The sequence below is a fragment of the Siphateles boraxobius genome, unplaced genomic scaffold (genome assembly GCF_051911475.1).
Source record: "Siphateles boraxobius isolate OS27281-9 unplaced genomic scaffold, OSU_SipBor_1 345, whole genome shotgun sequence".
Taxonomy (NCBI): domain Eukaryota; kingdom Metazoa; phylum Chordata; class Actinopteri; order Cypriniformes; family Leuciscidae; genus Siphateles; species Siphateles boraxobius.
In genome coordinates, this window is record NW_027508970.1 from 37653 (window position 1) to 57500 (window position 19848).

General features: G+C 41.6%; 1 protein-coding gene across 1 annotated transcript in view; it reads right to left on the minus strand.

Annotated features, from left to right (window-relative positions):
• Window positions 1-16192: 16192 nt before the first annotated feature.
• LOC143702179 (neurexin-2-like) overlaps window positions 16193-19848 on the minus strand; it is an 84004-nt gene continuing 80348 nt past the window's right edge. Inside the window, exons 11-12 of the mRNA XM_077195702.1 lie at window positions 19822-19848; window positions 16193-16466 (exon numbers count right to left, since the gene is read on the minus strand). The exon at window positions 19822-19848 is cut by the window's right edge and continues 93 nt beyond it. Of these exons, the coding sequence (XP_077051817.1) occupies window positions 16306-16466; window positions 19822-19848 (188 nt within the window). The 3' untranslated portion in view covers window positions 16193-16305. The remainder of the gene's footprint in view (window positions 16467-19821) is intronic.

Genomic DNA, 19848 nt, shown 5'->3' on the forward strand with positions numbered 1-19848 from the left:
CTCGTTTCAAACTGGCAACCACATCAACTCAACACATTCAGAAGATGATATTATAAATATGAAACATTATAAACACGTTTGTCGAGACATTTATCATTGACGTTATTAATAAACCGCAGCTCAGTGTTTCAGAAAACATTGACTCTTATTCCGTGAGGCATAAATTATGGCATCCAAAATTAACACATACGGTATATTGATATCATGACATTTAGTGACATATTTCACACACAAGACAGTCAAACATTTCACACAAAGAACTAAATGAGAGCAAGTCCCACTACTTGAGTTTCATAACAGTCCTAGAGGAATAAGTCCTTTTGATGTAGAAGTGGGTTTTTGACACTCGTCAACCAGTAAAACTGAGTATTTCACCCAGTATTTGTAGTATTGTTGTTATTCGCTTAGCAATATTTTGGAATTGGAATTGGAATCAATTGCGTCTGACTAGCTGAATTCCAACTGACTCAGACTGGCTCAGATTGGTTCAGATTAGCTCAGATTTGCTAAGACTGACTCAGAATGGCTCAGACTGGCTCAGATTTGCTTAGACTGATTCAGACTGGCTCAGACTGGCTCAGAATGGCTCAGACTGGCTCAGCCTTGCTCAGATTGGTTCAGACTAGCTCAGATTTGCTAAGACTGACTCAGACTGGCTCAGAATGGCTCAGACTGGCTCAGATTTGCTTAGACTGATTCAGACTGGCTCAGACTGGCTCAGACTGGTTTTCATATCAGATTCCATTGGAATCAATTGCGTCTGACTAGCTGAATTCCGACTGGCTCAAACTGGTTCAGAATGGTTCAGACTGGCTCAGACCCAGGAGGGAAGACGTAGTTGTTCATCTGCAGCTGATCTGGATTCATCAGACCGGCAGAAACGAGACTCTCAGATTCACCTGGACTGAAATCTGATGCGGGAAGATAAAGAGTCCCAAAGAGACGAGCAACACACACGTGTGATGGAGAACGTAGAAATGTTATTTGTGTTGCATTTTAATTCTGTTATCTGAGCATTTTGTTTGGCGGTGATGGAGTATGAGCTGTTTGTGGTCTTTACACACACACATACACACACACACACACACACACACACACACATACGCACGCACGCACGCACGCACACACACACACACACACACACACACACACACACACACACACACACACACACACACACACACACACACACACACACACACACACACACACACACACACACACACACACACACACACACATCTCAGAGGAAGGCCTGCAGTGTGTGTTCATCGATCTCTCAGCTAAAACTCCCTCAGATCTGATTTCCTCTGAAACACACAAGACATAGATTCACTGTCGGCAGAGTCTCACACACTCACACACACTCTCCAAGAGCTCAATAACGACCCAGTGACTTCACAATGCTCAAAAGGTATACTGGCATTTATTACCAAGTTTTATATTAAACCAACAAATCAAAGTAGCGGCACCGTGGAGTTTCTGGTGTGGATAAACATTTACATATCAACATTAGCATTACAGATGAGGTAAAGTTTCACTAGTGCATGTTTAATGAAAAGCAAATCAAATGTGTCACTTGGACGGGGAGTGTGTTTTATTTCACACTGTTGTTTATAATAATGCATCGGTAATGTTTTTGAAAACTCGAAATGTCCATCTCCACCTGATAACTGGAGTTTGAGTGACAGAATACAGTCGTTGTGTGTGTTATCGTGTGTGTTATTGCTGTGTCCGGTCATCATTTACTGTGTTGCGATAATGGACTGCCAGTCAATAGAGGCCATCAAACAACAGGAAACGGTCATGAAAACACACACACACAAACACACATGGTTAACAAACACTCACTATAGTCACCTGACCACTTCATAACCAATGATTTTAAACACCAGCAGCTCATATATGATATGGTTTTGTTCATCATTACTCCATGTGCTGACGCACACACATATATAATTGATAAAAGTGGCTTGGGAAAAGCAGGTTGTACCTAGATCATGGCGCCGAGCAGGGGGAGTCTTTATACCCAAAGAAAAAGATGCTACAAGCATCAGTCAGTTTCGCCCTATTTCACTATTAAACGTCGAAGGCAAATTTTTCTTCAGCATTATTGCTCAGAGATTGTCAACCTACCTATTAAAGAATGGCTTCATTGATACTTCAGTTCAAAAAGCGGGCAGTCCAGGATTCTCAGGATGCTTAGAACATATCAGTGTTATCTGGCAACGAATACAATAAGCTAAAAAGGAGAGGAAGGAGCTCCACGTTACATTCCTGGATTTGGCTAATGCATATGGTTCAGTGTCACATGAGCTTCTTTGGGCATCATTTGATTTTTTCAGGGTACCGATGTCGATAACAAATTTAGTGAAAGCCTATTTTGGAGATTTGCAATTTAGTTTCTCAACTCCAGAATTCAGCACTACATGGCAATGCTTAGAGGTTGGAATAATGGCAGGATGCACCATTTCTCCACTGGCTTTTACCATGGCAATGGAAGTAATCATTAGGGCATCAAAATGGGTAGTAGGAGGAGAGCGCTTGGCTTCTGGGATGCGACTACCACCAATCAGAGCGTACATGGATGACATGACAACCATGACTACAACGGTAGCCTCTAATCGGTTATTGGGGAAGTTAACAGATAATATTGAATGGGCACTAATGCAATTTAAGCCCTCTAAATCAAGGAGCATCTCAATAGTTAAAGGAGATGGTACGATGGGGATCTAAAGGACACAGTTCGAGTGGGAGAAGTTAGACGACAAGCAGTGGAAGGGTTGAAGAGCATAAACAGCTGTGCTCTACCAGGCAAACTAAAACTCTGGTGCTTTCAGTTTGGTCTACTGCCAAGGTTGCTGTGGCCACTGACTGTGTACGAGGTTTCTTTGACAACAGTGGATAAGCTGGAAGCGTTAATAAGTTCATACATCAGGAAATGGTTGGGAGTTCCACGCTGCCTCAGCAGAGTGGGACTTTATAGTGAAGGAATATTGCAGCTGCCAGTCCCTGCTTTAACCGAGGAGTTTAAGTGTGCCAAGGTCAGACTGGAAATGACTTTAGCAGAGTCACGCGACAAATGTGTAAGGGAGGCAGCCCCTGTTGTAAAAACTGGTAGAAAGTGGTCAGCAAAGAAATCTGTAGTAGAGGCAAAGGCTGACCTTCAAATTGGGGATATCGTGGGACAGGTACAGCATGGAAGAGGGGGTTTTGGGCTCAGTTTAGCTCCTCCTAAATGGCACAAGGCAGGCCCAGCTCAAAGGAGGAAGCTGGTAGTCAACGAGGTGCGAAAGCAGGAGGAGAGGATGAGGTTTATAAAGGCCATTTCCCAGGCCAAGCAGGGAGAGTGGATGAGATGGGAGAGTGTGGAACAACGCAAAATGGGCTGGCAAGACCTTTGGTCAATGGAAGAGAGTAGGATCAGTTTCCTTATTAGGTCAACATATGATGTTCTCCCATCACCGCAGAACCTAAACCTCTGGGTAGGAGAGGATCCATCTTGTCCTTTGTGTTCATCACCTGCCACATTAAGGCACATTTTGACAGGATGTAAGGTGGCTCTTAGCCAAGGTCGGTTTACTTGGCGCCATGACCAAGTATTGCGATGTTTGGCTTTAGCATTGGAAGGCAAGCGTAGTATGACCAATAAGTTGCCGCCTGTTCTAGCAAAACATTACACGCAGAAGACTATATTCCTCCGCCCAGGCGAGCAACCACCAAGAAAAGGTGCTAACACCAATTCTCGCCCAGGACAACTGGAAGCTGCTAGGGACTGGAAGATGCTGGCTGATCTTGATCAATGGCTTATTTTTCCACCTGAGATTGCCACCACTAACCTACGACCAGATATTGTTTTGTGGTCTGGATCAGCACGCATTGTTCAACTGATAGAGTTAACAGTGCCATGGGAGGATGCGGTAGATGAGGCATATGAGAGGAAGAAATTGCGGTATGCTCATCTGGCCACTGAAGCAGAACAGCGAGGATGGAGAGTCCAGGTTTATCCAGTGGAAGTGGGTTGTCGAGGTTTTGTGGCACACTCTACAACCCGGTTCCTCAGAGACGTCGGATTCAGTGGTCAAGAGTTGCGTCGCACAGTAAAGAACTTATCTGAAGCAGCAGAAAGGAGCAGCAACTGGCTGTGGTTGAGACGGAAAGATTCTAGCTGGCTGAGTACAGGCCGCCATGCTACGGTTTCGTAGAATTCTTGAAAATTTGAAGGGTGTTGGTTTATTTGTATAGGTTGTATAGTATTTACAGTCATTAGGTTCCTGTGTATATTGCGTGAATGAGGGGAAGTTGGGCAGATATTGTGTTTTGCGGTAGGTGGTATGCCATACGGAACCGTTGCCACTGAAACTGCATATTAACGCACCAGTGGGGCTCGACAGCCTTAGTCAAACGGGTTGGCGCGTATGGTTGGGTTGCGGAGAGATTGTGAGATTGTGGTTAGGTCTCAGCAGCACTGTTGGTTTATTTGTATAGGTTGTATAGTATTTACAGTCATTACGTTCCTGTTTATATTGCGTGAATGACGGGAAGTTGGGCAGATATTGTGTTTTGCGGTAGGTGGTATGCCATACGGAACCGTTGCCACTGAAACTGCATATTAACGCACCAGTGGGGATCGACAGCCTTAGTCAAACGGGTTGGCGCGTATGGTTGGGTTGCGGAGAGATTGTGAGATTGTGGTTAGGTCTCAGCAGCAAGAGGGAAGTAGAGGTCAGTAAGCTGGGCTGAGTTGAGTGGGGGACGGAGGGGGGTGACTCTGGGACGCCAGAGTCACTGTCGAGCCCTCTTGAGGTGTCGTGGGCTAGTCGACGAAACACTGAGGACGGAAGGTGCCCACTTGAAGACCCTAGAGATGTTCCCTACTCCGCTCAATCCAGAGGGTTGTTATGGGGGGACCGCACTGTGGTTGCAGCCGTTGTGTGTGCTGACGCGCAAATGCACTATTAACACGAGACAGAAGGAGATTCACGTCACCAGATGGAAAGAAACGTAAATGGATGGAGAAGCATAGGTTACTGTAAAGCTACGTCTTAGTTGGTGCTTATCTTGGCGAAAGCCTAGTACAAATCAGCATGAAGTTTTAACATCTACTCTCGTGTAATGGAAATCAAAATAATTATGAAATATTTCCTCCACATAAACATATTGGAGATATATGATATATGAGACATTATGACCTGTGTCTGTCAAACAGCAAAACAACCCCTCTCTCAAATGCACATATATGTATATAGAAATATATATCTGTAATAAAAGCAAAGAAAAATAAGTGTGTTTTCTGGCAGATGTTCTCGGTTGACCTGTCAATGTCATAAGCAGCATATTCTGTAGTACTCGATTACTCTATTAGTCTAGTACTCTAGTAATCTAGTACTCTATTAGTCTAGTACTCTATTACTCTATTAGTCTAGTACTCTATCACTCTATTAGTCTAGTAGTCTATCACTCTATTAGTCTAGTACTCTATTAGTCTAGTACTCTATTAGTCTAGTACTCTATTAGTCTAGTACTCTATTACTATATTAGTCTAGTACTCTAGTACTCTATTAGTCTAGTATTCTATTACTCTATTAGTCTAGTACTCTAGTAATCTAGTACCCTGTTAGTCTAGTACTCTAGTAATCTAGTACTCTATTAGTCTAGTACTCTAGTACTCAATTACTCTATTAGTCTAGTACTCTTTTACACTATTAGTCTAGTACTCTATTACTCTATTAGTCTAGTATTCTATTACTCTATTAGTCTAGTACTCTAGTAATCTAGTACTCTATTAGTCTAGTACTCTAGTACTCTAGTACTCAATTACTCTATTAGTCTAGTACTCTTTTACACTATTAGTCTAGTACTATATTACTCTATTAGTCTAGTACTCTATTACTCTATTAGTCTAGTACTCTATTACTCTATTAGTCTATTACTCTATTAGTCTAGTACTCTTTTACACTATTAGTCTAGTACTCTATTACTCTATTAGTCTAGTACTCTATTACTCTTAGTCTAGTACTCTAGTAATCTAGTACTATATTAGTCTAGTACTCTAGTACTCAATTACTCTATTAGTCTAGTACTCTTTTACACTATTAGTCTAGTACTCTATTAGTCTATTAGTCTAGTACTCTATTACTCTTAGTCTAGTACTCTATTAGTCTAGTACTCTATTACTCTATTAGTCTAGTACTCCATCACTCTTAGTCTAGTACTCTAGTACTCTATTAGTCTAGTACTCTACTACTCTAGTACTCTAGTATGCTAGTACTCTATTACTCTATTAGTCTAGTACTCTATTACTCTATTAGTCTAGTACTCTATTACTCTATTAGTCTATTACTCTAGTAATCTAGTACTCGGTTAGTCTAGTACTCTAGTAATCTAGTAATCTATTAGTCTAGTACTCTAGTACTCAATTACTCTATTAGTCTAGTACTCTTTTAAACTATTAGTCTAGTACTCTATTACTCTAGTACTCTATTACTCTATTAGTCTAGTACTCTATTACTCTTAGTCTAGTACTCTAGTACTCTATTAGTCTAGTACTCTAGTACTCTATTAGTCTAGTACTCTACTACTCTAGTACTCTAGTATGCTAGTACTCTATTACTCTAGTACTATTGTACTCTAGAGGTCTATTACTCTAGAACTAAATTACTCTGGTACTATATTTTACTGTAGCACTATAGTACTCTATTAATCTAGTACTCTATTAGTCTAGTACTATATTACTCTAGTACACTATTACTCTAGTACTCTATTACTCTAGTACTCTATTACTCTAGTACTCTATTACTCTATTAGTCTAGTACTCTATTACTCCATTAGTCTGGTACTCTATTACTCTATTAGTCTAGTACTCTAGTACTCTATTAGTCTAGTACTCTATTACTCTATTAGTCTAGTACTCTATTACTCTATTAGTCTAGTACTCTATTACTCTTAGTCTAGTACTCTATTAGTCTAGTACTCTACTACTCTAGTACTCTAGTATGCTAGTACTCTATTACTCTAGTGCTCTATTACTCTAGAACTAAATTACTCTGGTACTATACTACTGTAGTACTATAGTACTCTATTAATCTAGTACTGTATTAGTCTAGTACTATATTACTCTAGTACACTATTACTCTAGTACTCTAGTACTCTAGTACTCTATTACTCTAGTACTCTATTACTCTAGTACTCTATTACTCTAGTACTCTATTACTCTAGTACTCTATTAATCTATTAGTCTGGTACTCTATTACTCTATTAGTCTAGTACTCTAGTACTCTAGTACTCTATTACTCTAGTACTCTATTACTCTAGTACTCTATTACTCTAGTACTCTATTAATCTATTAGTCTGGTACTCTATTACTCTATTAGTCTAGTACTCTATTACTCTATTAGTCTAGTACTCTATTACTCTATTAGTCTAGTACTCTATTACTCTATTAGTCTAGTACTCTAATACTCTATTAGTCTAGTACTCTATTACTCTATTAGTCTAGTACTCTATTACTCTATTAGTCTAGTACTCTATTACTCTATTAGTCTAGTACTCTATTACTCTATTAGTCTAGTACTCTAATACTCTATTAGTCTAGTACTCTATTACTCTATTAGTCTAGTACTCTATTACTCTATTAGTCTAATACTCTATTACTCTATTAGTCTAGTACTCTATTACTCTATTAGTCTAGTACTCTATTACTCTATTAGTCTAGTACTCTATTACTCTATTAGTCTAGTACTCTATTACTCTATTAGTCTAATACTCTATTACTCTCTTAGTCTAGTACTCTATTACTCTATTAGTCTAGTACTCTATTACTCTATTAGTCTAGTACTCTATTACTCTTAGTCTAGTACTCTACTACTCTAGTACTCTAGTATGCTAGTGCTCTATTACTCTAGAACTATATTACACTCGTACTATATTACTGTAGTACTATAGTACTCTATTAATCTAGTACTCTATTAGTCTAGTAATATATTACTCTAGTACTCTATTACTCTATTACTCTAGTACTCTATTAATCTAGTACTCAATTACTCTTTTAGTATAGTAGCATTTTACTCTATTAGTTTAGTACTCTATTACTCTTAGTCTAGTACTATATTACTCTATTCACTCACTCACAGACTCAATCACTCACACACACGCACATGCACGCACACGCACACACACACACACACTCACTGACACACACACGCACACGCACACGCAGACACACACACACACACACACACACACACACACACACACACACTCACTCACTCACTCTCACACACACACACACACACACACACACACACACACACACACACACACACACACACTCACAGACTTAATCACTCACACACACGTACACGCACGCACACGCACACACACACTCACTCACTCACACACACACACACACACACACACACACACACACACACACACACACACACACACACACACACACACACACACACACACACACACACACAGACTCAATCACTCACACACACACGCACATGCACACACACACACACACACACACACACACACACACACACACACACACACACACACACACACACACCTGCATCTAATTATCTTTAATAAGCACAGACACACTGCACAGGTTTGCTACTGATAAACAAAAAGTTAAAACCCCTGAGTAACACCATCAACAACATCAGTTATCAGGAGTAAGGTTCTCTGAGGGAATCTGACACACACACACACACACACACACACTGAATAACCCTCGCAGTTATCACATTTACATTTACATTTATTCATTTAGCTGACGCTTTTATCCAAAGGCGACTTACAATTGCTATATATTTCAGAGGTCGCACGTCTCTGGAGCAACTAGGGGTTAAGTGTCTTGCTCAGGGACACATTGGTGTCTCACAGTGGATTCAAACCCGGGTCTCTCACACCAAAGGCATGTGTCTTATCCAGAACTCGGACGTTTGAGGCCTTATTGACTGTTACTGTAGACAAATAAAGCCGCGCTCTCATGAACTCGTTCACGGCCACTGGAACTAATTATGACTTTAATTTCCAAACGACTGAAGGCAAACGAGAGATTAGCGCTCACTCCATGCGAGATCTTAAAGTCTCTGAGCAGATTAAGACTGGATTCAGCGGCGTCCATTAGCCGAGACAAACTCCACGCGAGATGGAGACCGGCCGCGGATCAATGAGTAGATGACAGCTACGGATGGGTTTCAGTGTGTGTGTGTGTGTGTGAGTGTGTGTGTGTGTGTGTGTGTGTGTGTGTGTGTGTGTGTGTGTGTGTGTGTGTGTGTGTGTGTGTGTGTGTGTGTATGTCTGTGTGTGTGTAGATGACAGCTACGGATGGGTTTCAGTGTGTGTGTGTGTGTGTGTTTGTGTGTGTGTGTGTGTGTGTGTGTGTGTGTGTGTGTGTGTGTGTGTGTGTGTGTGTGTGTGTGTCTGTGTCTGTGTCTGTGTGTGTGTGCGCGTGTGTGTGTGTAAAAATCTATAGTGCACAGCCCCTCCACAGTCTGAAATCCATTTGGGAGATTGGCATCGATCACTGTTCCTGCTCTGGCTTCCTGAGAGGAAACTCTTGACCCTTAATGGAGCAGAAGATCCAGTGAAAGTTACAGACTCAAGTCAAGCTTCTGGGTTCAAACTAATGTGTTTCTAAAGCTCTGAGCGCTCACACACACGTTATTTAAAAGCTGCGGTGGGGAAAACAACGCTCTGATCCCTACGGACTGAAGTAGGCAGAGTTCGGTCATGAAACGGAGGGAACGTGGTAATGACAAAAGATTTCACATTATTCAAAGGTGTTTTATGTTGGCTGGACAAGAAAAACGCCACAACAAATAAATCCTGCTGGAGAAAACAGTGGCCGGCTGTCAGACTAGTCCTAGTTACTCACCTGTTCACTGGTCATAACTCATTTACAAAAAAAGGTAGATTGGTCTAATTTGATTCCGAAAAGTAAGACTGATTGGTTAATTGCATGTTAGTCACCTAATTTTTTTTTCAAGACTGGTCATAACTTCTTTTCGGACTCAAATTAGACCCATCTACCGTTTTTTGTAAGACTGATTGGCTAATTTCTAGTTGGTCAGACTAATTCTTAAGTCTCGATTTAGCGGATATTTTTCTTCAACTGGCCCCAGGTCAGACCATCTTAATCCATCATGATCGGTCACGGTACGTACGAGGACCAATGACCTTTGACATTAGTGATGTTAAAAGCTGTCGGAATTTGTATAAACACACCTGTGCACAAACACAAATGGGATTATTATGGTCTGAAACTAAATTCCCAATTTGGGTTAAAAATAATCCAATTTGTTGAGATTTGAACTTGGTGCTAAGCCTGGTTAATGGGATATTGTAGCTGGTTAGAACATGGGTCAACACTAGCCATGAGAATTGACCAGGCAGTCCATCTAGACCAGCTAACGATCCTTTTCTTTAACATTAATGCATTTGGCAGACGTTTTTATACAAAGCAATTTACATTGCATTCAAGCTCCATGTTTGATCAGTTCTTGCCTTTCATGGGAATCGAATAAATGACTTTGGCATTGCTACTGCCATTCTATTGTTTAAGCTCTGAAAGTTAAGACCAGTTTAGCCCAGCTAATGACTGTAGAGGATCCATTACAACCAGGCTAACAGCAGCTAGCATCAGGAGCTGGTTTCATCTGGTCTTCCAGCAGGGAAAACGAGGGCCTGATTGAAGAGCTGTACGCAGGACCAGAACCGAGTGGGATTTCTCTGGGATGCGCTTCTTTCCTGTTAGCAGAAGAGCAATAAAGCACGGCTCATCAGGCATGGCTGTAATTACTGTAGAGATTGTGAAGGGCAGACAAACCGCCGGTTGCCAGACCTGCCCTCGCGGCCTCTGAGCGACTCACACAGTGATTAACACGTAGTAAAAGTGTTGCTAACACTCGCTAACACACAAAGCTAACACTCACTAACACACACAGCTAACACTCACTAACACAACGCTCGTTAACACACACAGCCACAAGAACACTGCTGTCTCCATCTCAATCTGAAAAATTAATAGGAAGAGATTGCCGTGCTTGTGGTTTGGGTTCGAAGAGAAAAAAACCCAATGAGATCTCGCTGTGTGTGGAGATAATGAGCCAATGAGATCTCGCTCTCTGTGGAGATAATGAGCCAGTGAGATCTCGCTCTCTGTAGAGATAATGAGCCAATGAGATCTCGCTCTCTGTAGAGATAATGAGCCAGTGAGATCTCGCTCTCTGTGGAGATGATGAGCCAATGAGATCTCGCTCTCTGTGGAGATAATGAGCCAATGAGATCTCGCTCTCTGTGGAGATAATGAGCCAGTGAGATCTCGCTCTCTGTAGAGATAATGAGCTAATGAGATCTCGCTCTCTGTAGAGATAATGAGCCAATGAGATCTCGCTCTCTGTAGAGATAATGAGCTAATGAGATCTCGCTCTCTGTAGAGATAATGAGCCAATGAAAACTCGCTCTCTGTAGAGATAATGAGCCAATGAGATCTCGCTCTCTGTAGAGATAATGAGCCAGTGAGATCTCGCTCTCTGTAGAGATAATGAGCCAATGAGATTTCGCTGTCAGTGGAGATAATGAGCCAATGAGATCTCGCTCTCTGTGGAGATAATGAGCCAATGAGATCTCGCTGTGTGTGGAGATAATGAGCCAATGAGATCTCGCTCTCTGTGGAGATAATGAGCCAATGAGATCTCGCTGTGTGTGGAGATAATGAGCCAATGAGATCTCGCTGTGTGTGGAGATAATGAGCCAATGAGATCTCGCTCTCTGTGGAGATAATGAGCCAATGAGATCTCGCTGTGTGTGGAGATAATGAGCCAATGAGATCTCGCTGTGTGTGGAGATAATGAGCCAATGAGATCTCGCTGTGTGTGGAGATAATGAGCCAATGAGATCTCGCTGTGTGTGGAGATAATGAGCCAATGAGATCTCGCTCTCTGTGGAGATAATGAGCCAATGAGATCTCGCTGTGTGTGGAGATAATGAGCCAATGAGATCTCGCTCTCTGTGGAGATAATGAGCCAATGAGATCTCGCTGTGTGTGGAGATAATGAGCCAATGAGATCTCGCTGTGTGTGGAGATAATGAGCCAATGAGATCTCGCTGTGTGTGGAGATAATGAGCCAATGAGTTCTCGCTCTCTGTGGAGATAATGAGCCAATGAGATCTCGCTGTGTGTGGAGATAATGAGCCAATGAGATCTCGCTCTCTGTGGAGATAATGAGCCAATGAGATCTCGCTGTGTGTGGAGATAATGAGCCAATGAGATCTCGCTCTCTGTGGAGATAATGAGCCAATGAGATCTCGCTCTCTGTGGAGATAATGAGCCAATGAGATCTCGCTGTGTGTGGAGATAATGAGCCAATGAGATCTCGCTCTCAGTGGAGATAATGAGCCAATGAGATCTCGCTCTCTGTAGAGATAATGAGCTAATGAGATCTCGCTCTCTGCGGAGATAATGAGCCGATGAGATCTCACTCTCTGTGGAGATAATGAGCCAATGAGATTTCGCTGTCCGTGGAGATAATGAGCAAATGAGATTTCGCTGTCCGTGGAGATAATGAGCCAGTGAGATCTCGTTCTCTGTAGAGATAATGAGCCAGTGAGATCTCACTCTCTGTGGAGATAATGAGCCAATGAGATTTCGCTGTCCGTGGAGATAATGAGCAAATGAGATTTCGCTGTCCGTGGAGATAATGAGCCAATGAGATCTCGCTCTCTGTAGAGATAATGAACTAATGAGATCTCGCTCTCTGTGGAGATAATGAGCCAATGAGATCTCACTCTCTGTGGAGATAATGAGCCAATGAGATTTCGCTGTCCGTGGAGATAATGAGCAAATGAGATTTCGCTGTCCGTGGAGATAATGAGCCAGTGAGATCTCGTTCTCTGCGGAGATAATGAGCCGATGAGATCTCACTCTCTGTGGAGATAATGAGCCAATGAGATTTCGCTGTCCGTGGAGATAATGAGCAAATGAGATTTCGCTGTCCGTGGAGATAATGAGCCAATGAGATCTCGCTCTCTGTAGAGATAATGAGCTAATGAGATCTCGCTCTCTGTGGAGATAATGAGCCAATGAGATCTCACTCTCTGTGGAGATAATGAGCCAATGAGATTTCGCTGTCCGTGGAGATAATGAGCAAATGAGATTTCGCTGTCCGTGGAGATAATGAGCCAGTGAGATCTCGTTCTCTGTAGAGATAATGAGCCAGTGAGATCTCGCTCTCTGTGGAGATGATGAGCCAATGAGATCTCGCTCTCTGTGGAGATAATGAGCCAATGAGATCTCGCTCTCTGTAGAGATAATGAGCCAATGAGATCTCGCTGTGTGTGGAGATAATGAGCCAATGAGATCTCGCTCTCTGTAGAGATAATGAGCCAATGAGATCTCGCTCTCTGTAGAGATAATGAGCCAATGAGATCTCGCTGTGTGTGGAGATAATGAGCCAATGAGATCTCGCTCTCTGTGGAGATAATGAGCCTAATGAGCCAATGAGATCTCGCTCTCTGTGGAGATAATGAGCCAATGAGATTTCGCTCTCTGTAGAGATAATGAGCCAATGAGATCTCGCTCTCTGTGGAGATAATGAGCCAATGAGATCTCGCTCTCCGTAGAGATAATGAGCCAATGAGATCTCACTCTCTGTGGAGATAATGAGCCAATGAGATCTCACTCTCTGCGGAGATAATGAGCCAATGAGATCTCGCTCTCTGTGGAGATAATGAACCAATGAGATCTCACTCTCTGTAGAGATAATGAGCCAGTGAGATCTCGCTCTCTGTGGAGATAATGAGCCAATGAGATCTCGCTCTCTGTAGAGATAATGAGCCAATGAGATCTCACTCTCTGTAGAGATAATGAGCCAATGAGATCTCACTCTCTGTAGAGATAATGAGCCAGTGAGATCTCGCTCTCTGTGGAGATAATGAGCCAATGAGATCTCGCTCTCTGTGTAGATAATGAGCCAATGAGATCTCGCTCTCTGTGGAGATAATGAGCCAATGAGATCTCGCTCTCTGTGGAGATAATGAGCCAATGAGATCTCGCTCTCTGTAGAGATAATGAGCCAATGAGATCTCGCTCTCTGTGGAGATAATGAGCCAATGAGATCTCGCTCTCTCTGTAGAGATAATGAGCCAATGAGATCTCGCTCTCTGTGGAGATAATGAGCCAATGAGATCTCGCTCTCTCTGTAGAGATAATGAGCCAATGAGATCTCGCTCTCTGTGGAGATAATGAGCCAATGAGATCTCGCTCTCTCTGTAGAGATAATGAGCCAAGGAGATCTCGCTCTCTGTGGAGATAATGAGCCAATGAGATCTCGCTCTCTGTAGAGATAATGAGCCAATGAGATCTCACTCTCTCTCTCTCTCTCTCTAGTTCAGCTAAAGGTCGATCTGTGGCTTTGAACAGCTTCATGCCTCATGAATTAAACTCCTTCATTGAGACGAGGACTCCTCATCCTCATCTGATATTCAGAGCACCAGCTCTCTGCGCTCATTATTAATGTGAAGTCAAAGAGAAGGAGAAGACTGTAGAAGGAGAAACTTTCACTGGTGATGAGGCTGTGTTGTCACACACACTAAAGCAGCGCTACAGACATTTCTCTCAGCAGAATCTCTGTGTTGTTTTGCAGTCTGAACATCCTTATAAGTTCCGCCTGCAGCAAAACGCCGTCGCATCCAGTCATATAAGACATCTGTTGCTTTAGTGTTCCATAGTTACCATATAACTGTATAAAGAGTGGCCAGAGTACGATACAGTTTTCAGTGATAAACCTACTCTTACAATATCTGCCCTGTAAACCCTCTGGTGCTCTTTGTTTGTCGGTCAAAAATTACAGAATTAATTTTTTTTATTTCAATGAAAATTATATTTGAGTTTGATAATGTTTTTTATTTAATATTTTTAGGGTATTTTTTTTATACTAAATTATATTTACACCGTATTTATAATCCATTTATTCACTTTTTGATCATAGACCTGAAAATAAATTTCCAACTTAAACTGTGATAAATCTTGAATTCTTTAGAGCGACAGATTGAAGTTTGATCTCTTTTTAAAGACGACACTTGGCAGATTATTGCTGAAGTGAAACAAGTTTGAAAAAGTGAACTTAAAAAAAGTTACAGAATTGTACGTTTATTGTTATGAAAAATGCACAAAAATACTCTTTTCAATTTTTATATGAAATATATATTTTCAAAATCAGGTTTTACTCTAAAACTGCAAGAAAATCAAAACCACAAACCTAAACAAGTTTTCTTCCAAATGTGATCTGATGTCTCAGTAAATGCTCTTTCAGTGAGATGTTGTTCGGCTGCAGTACCAAACGCTTCCACTAGAGGAAACTCTCTCATTCGTTTCCAATGCGCTCGTTTCTGACCGCGAGGAGCACAAGTGTGACTATTTATTTCAGAACCATTGAACTTTTTCGAATCATATCCATGATTTATTTATTTTTTGTTTACACAGCAAGTGGCAAAATCTTTGCCAAGTTTCGTACTATTCCAATAAAGTAAAAAAAAAAAAAGTAAAATTTTTCAGGTCAAAACTTACTTAAGTTAATAACCCTCTGCTGATCAGACTGTCCGTGGCAGGGATACAAACATGGATAAGTACAACTTGTAGTATGAGTGGAGCTGACAAAAGTCTTTTGCTGGCAAATAAACGTGAATCAACGAAGTTACACTATGATAAAAACTATTATAGAATTTCAATGACACAAAAATAACACTGGAAGTAGTATCAAAATCAAACGGAAAAAACACGCCAGATCAAGAAACAACAATGATCAAGTAAAGGGGCGTGGCCACCAGAGCATGACTGACACACATTCGGACCAATAGCACGCCAGCACAGCTGTGACTGACAGGTGCAACAGTTCATGGAGACTGTGTGTGCTTAGAGTTTAACGAGGAAATACAGGATGTCTTTCAGTTTTCGTGTGAGAAAAGAATTGAAAACTTTGTGCTGTTCAACAGTGTTGAAACGGAGTGTCAATAATGAGTCATTAGTTGTGATGATTCAGATTCAGACACAATCCAGCTCTCAGAGTAAATATATTCAGCACCGTCAGGGTTCGTAAGCGCCTGTGTTTCATTTGATCACTTCAAGGACGAGCGCTACGTGACTCAAACGCTGAATAATATGAATACACAATCATTTACAGAACTCATTTTCACTTGCCTTTATTGAGAATGACACAAGATATGCACTCAGATATGACTGGACGTAGAAGGCACAAGGGGGCGGGATTAGCGAATGGTCAACGCCCACTACTGTTTCCCTCCTCGTTCAGTGTGTGTCACTTGATGATGATGATGATGATGATGATCACTCCTGACATTAATGGCTCTCTCACACATGCTGTTGTCAGTCGGATAATTACTAGACGAGTTCAGAGACGGGTCACTAGCCTCGACGAAACTTCTGCTTCCTGTGTGATGATGAACAGGAAGTGACATCAGCCATGATCTGAACATGTCTCGACTCGTCTCATCAGACTGACAACACTTTTACATTTTAAATTGTATTAGCAATGTGAAATAACTGAATTAAACGCACAAAAATGACAACAATAATGTATGCTACTGTTCGAAACATCACCACTAGACACTGCATACTGATTCACTTAAAACAGCAGGCAGTGTTTTATAGAAGCCTTTATACGATATGACCTCATTTACATGTAAATGAGTGTGTGTTTGTGTGTGTGTGTATGCGTGTGTGTGTGTGTGTGTGTTGCAGCTGCAGATGAAAACACACAAATCTTTCAGCCCCTGTATTCACAGCCAAACTGACCTATTAAAGAAAGAAGCCCAGTGTGTGTGTGTGTGCATACACTGTGTGTGTGCTTGTGTGTGTGTGTGTGTGTGTGTGTGTGTGTCTCTGTGTGTGTGTGTGTGTGTGTGTGTGTGTGTGTGCATAAACTGTGTGTGTGTGTGTGTGTGTGCATACACTGTGTGTGTGTGTGTGTGTGTGTGTGTGTGTGTGTGTGTGTGTGTGTGTGTGTGTGTGTGTGTGTGTGTGTGTGTGTGTGTGTGTGTGTATGTGTGTGTGCATACACTGTGTGTGTGTGTGTGTTGACCTGAGTGTGTTGATCTGTGTGTGTTGATCTGTGTGTTGACCAGTGTGTCACACACACACACACACACACACACACACACACACACACACACACACACACACACACACACACACACACACACACACACACACACACACACACACACACTCTCTAACACACTCTAACACACACACACACACATACAGATCAACACACAGATGAACACACTCATGTCAACACACTCAGGTCAACACACACACACACACACACACAGAACAACAAACACACATATCAACATACTCAGGTCAACACACACACACACACACACACACACACAGAACAACAAACACACATATCAACACACACAGGTCAACACACACACACACACACACACACACACACACACACACACACACACACACACACACACACACACACACACACACACACACACACATCAACACACTCAGGTCAACACACACACACACACACACACACACACACACACAGAACAACAAACACACATATCAACACACACAGGTCAACACACACACACACACACACACACACACACACACACACACACACACACACACACACACAGATCAACACACACCCACAAACACAGATCAACACACATACACACACATGTTGTGTAAGAGAAAACTGATGTTTATATTTAAAAAACGAATATAAAGTTAATCACAAAAAGAAGTGTTTTGACTACAAACGTGCTTGTTTCCACCCAGCAAGCAATTTTGCGTTTAAAAGACGTCTAATAGCATCGAACACAGCCTGACGCCCAGGCTAACACAAGGCTGTCTGAACCAGCGCAAGAACAGACTAGTCAAATACACAACGAAGAAATGAAACCAAACACTGTGTAATCACTGTTGACTCTGCTAACATGACGGAATATCAAACATCTTGCGAGTTACTTTGGCTAAACCGACATGTAACCAAACCCGAGGTTATTTCGTCTGTTAGTGTGTTACTCACCGCCGGACTATATCAGGTCTATAGTTACCCGAGCGGGGCAATGACGGCTAGTGCATGCTGGGTAATGCCAGGGTTTCTGTCTGCTTTACTTCACAACCATCTAGAAACTGTTTCAGCCCTTCTTAACAAGTAACCCAAGCATCAGAACTAATATAGATTCAGCAGGAGTGTTTGCTAGTTATCAGCGAGTAAACCAGCTTTAAACACACAGCTAAACCCAGATCACACACGTTCTGCAGGAAACAGGAAGTGCACAGATGACTCACAGTCACATGCTAATGATTTCACTTAGCGACCAATTAATCCAACGAAGCCGACAGGGAGCGCTCGAAAAACCAATTAATCACCACAATAAATCAGCTAATTAAGAGAGGAGATGAAATTAGCATCACATTAGACACAGTAAGAGATAATGAAGGAGGTGTGTGCTCAGAAACACACAACATCCCCAAACACACAAACCACGCCTTCATCTACACACCATCCACTGAAGGCTTAAAGGGACAGTTCACCCAAAGAGGAAAATGTGTCCATGATTTACTGACCTTCAACTCATCCTAGTGTATATGACATTCTTCTGTCAGACTAATACACAATCACAGTTATATTAAAAAATGTCCTGGATCTTCCGAGCTTTATAATGGCAGTGAATGACTGATGCACTTTTATGATGGACAGATGCACTTTTATGATGGACAGATGCACTTTTATGATGGACAGATGCACTTTTATGATGAATAGATGCACTTTTATGATGGACAGATGCACTTTTATGATGGACAGATGCACTTTTATGATGGACAGATGCACTTTTATGATGGACAGATGCACTTTTATGATGGACAGATGCACTTTTATGATGAATAGATGCACTTTTATGATGGACAGATGCACTTTTATGATGGACAGATGCACTTTTATGATGAATAGATGCACTTTTATGATGGACATATGCACTTTTATGATGGATAGATGCACTTTTATGATGGACAGATGCACTTTTATGATGGACAGATGCACTTTTATGATGGACAGATGCACTTTTATGATGGACAGATGCACTTTTATGATGGATAGATGCACTTTTATGATGGACAGATGCACTTTTATGATGGATAGATGCACTTTTATGATGGACAGATGCACTTTTATGATGGATAGATGCACTTTTATGATGGACAGATGCACTTTTATGATGGACAGATGCACTTTTATGATGGACAGATGCACTTTTATGATGGATAGATGCACTTTTATGATGGACAGATGCACTTTTATGATGGATAGATGCACTTTTATGATGGACAGATGCACTTTTATGATGGACAGATGCACTTTTATGATGGACAGATGCACTTTTATGATGGATAGATGCACTTTTATGATGGACAGATGCACTTTTATGATGGACAGATGCACTTTTATGATTGACAGATGCACTTTTATGGACTTCAAAAGTTAATCAGCCATTCACTGCCATTATAAAGCTTGGAAGATCCAGGACATGTGATTGTATTCGTGATTGAGAGAAGAATGTCAGATACACTAAGATGAGTTGAGGGCGAGTAAATCATGGACTCATTTTCATCTTTGGGTGAACTAATCCTTTAATGGACCCTGTTCACATGAACCACAGCAGGATAAACAAGTCTGTCCACAGGAACAGAAGCAGAGGATGATGATGATGATGATGATGATGATGATGATGAAGAAGGTGTGTACTCACGATCGCTGCAGAACGAGCCCCCGTAGG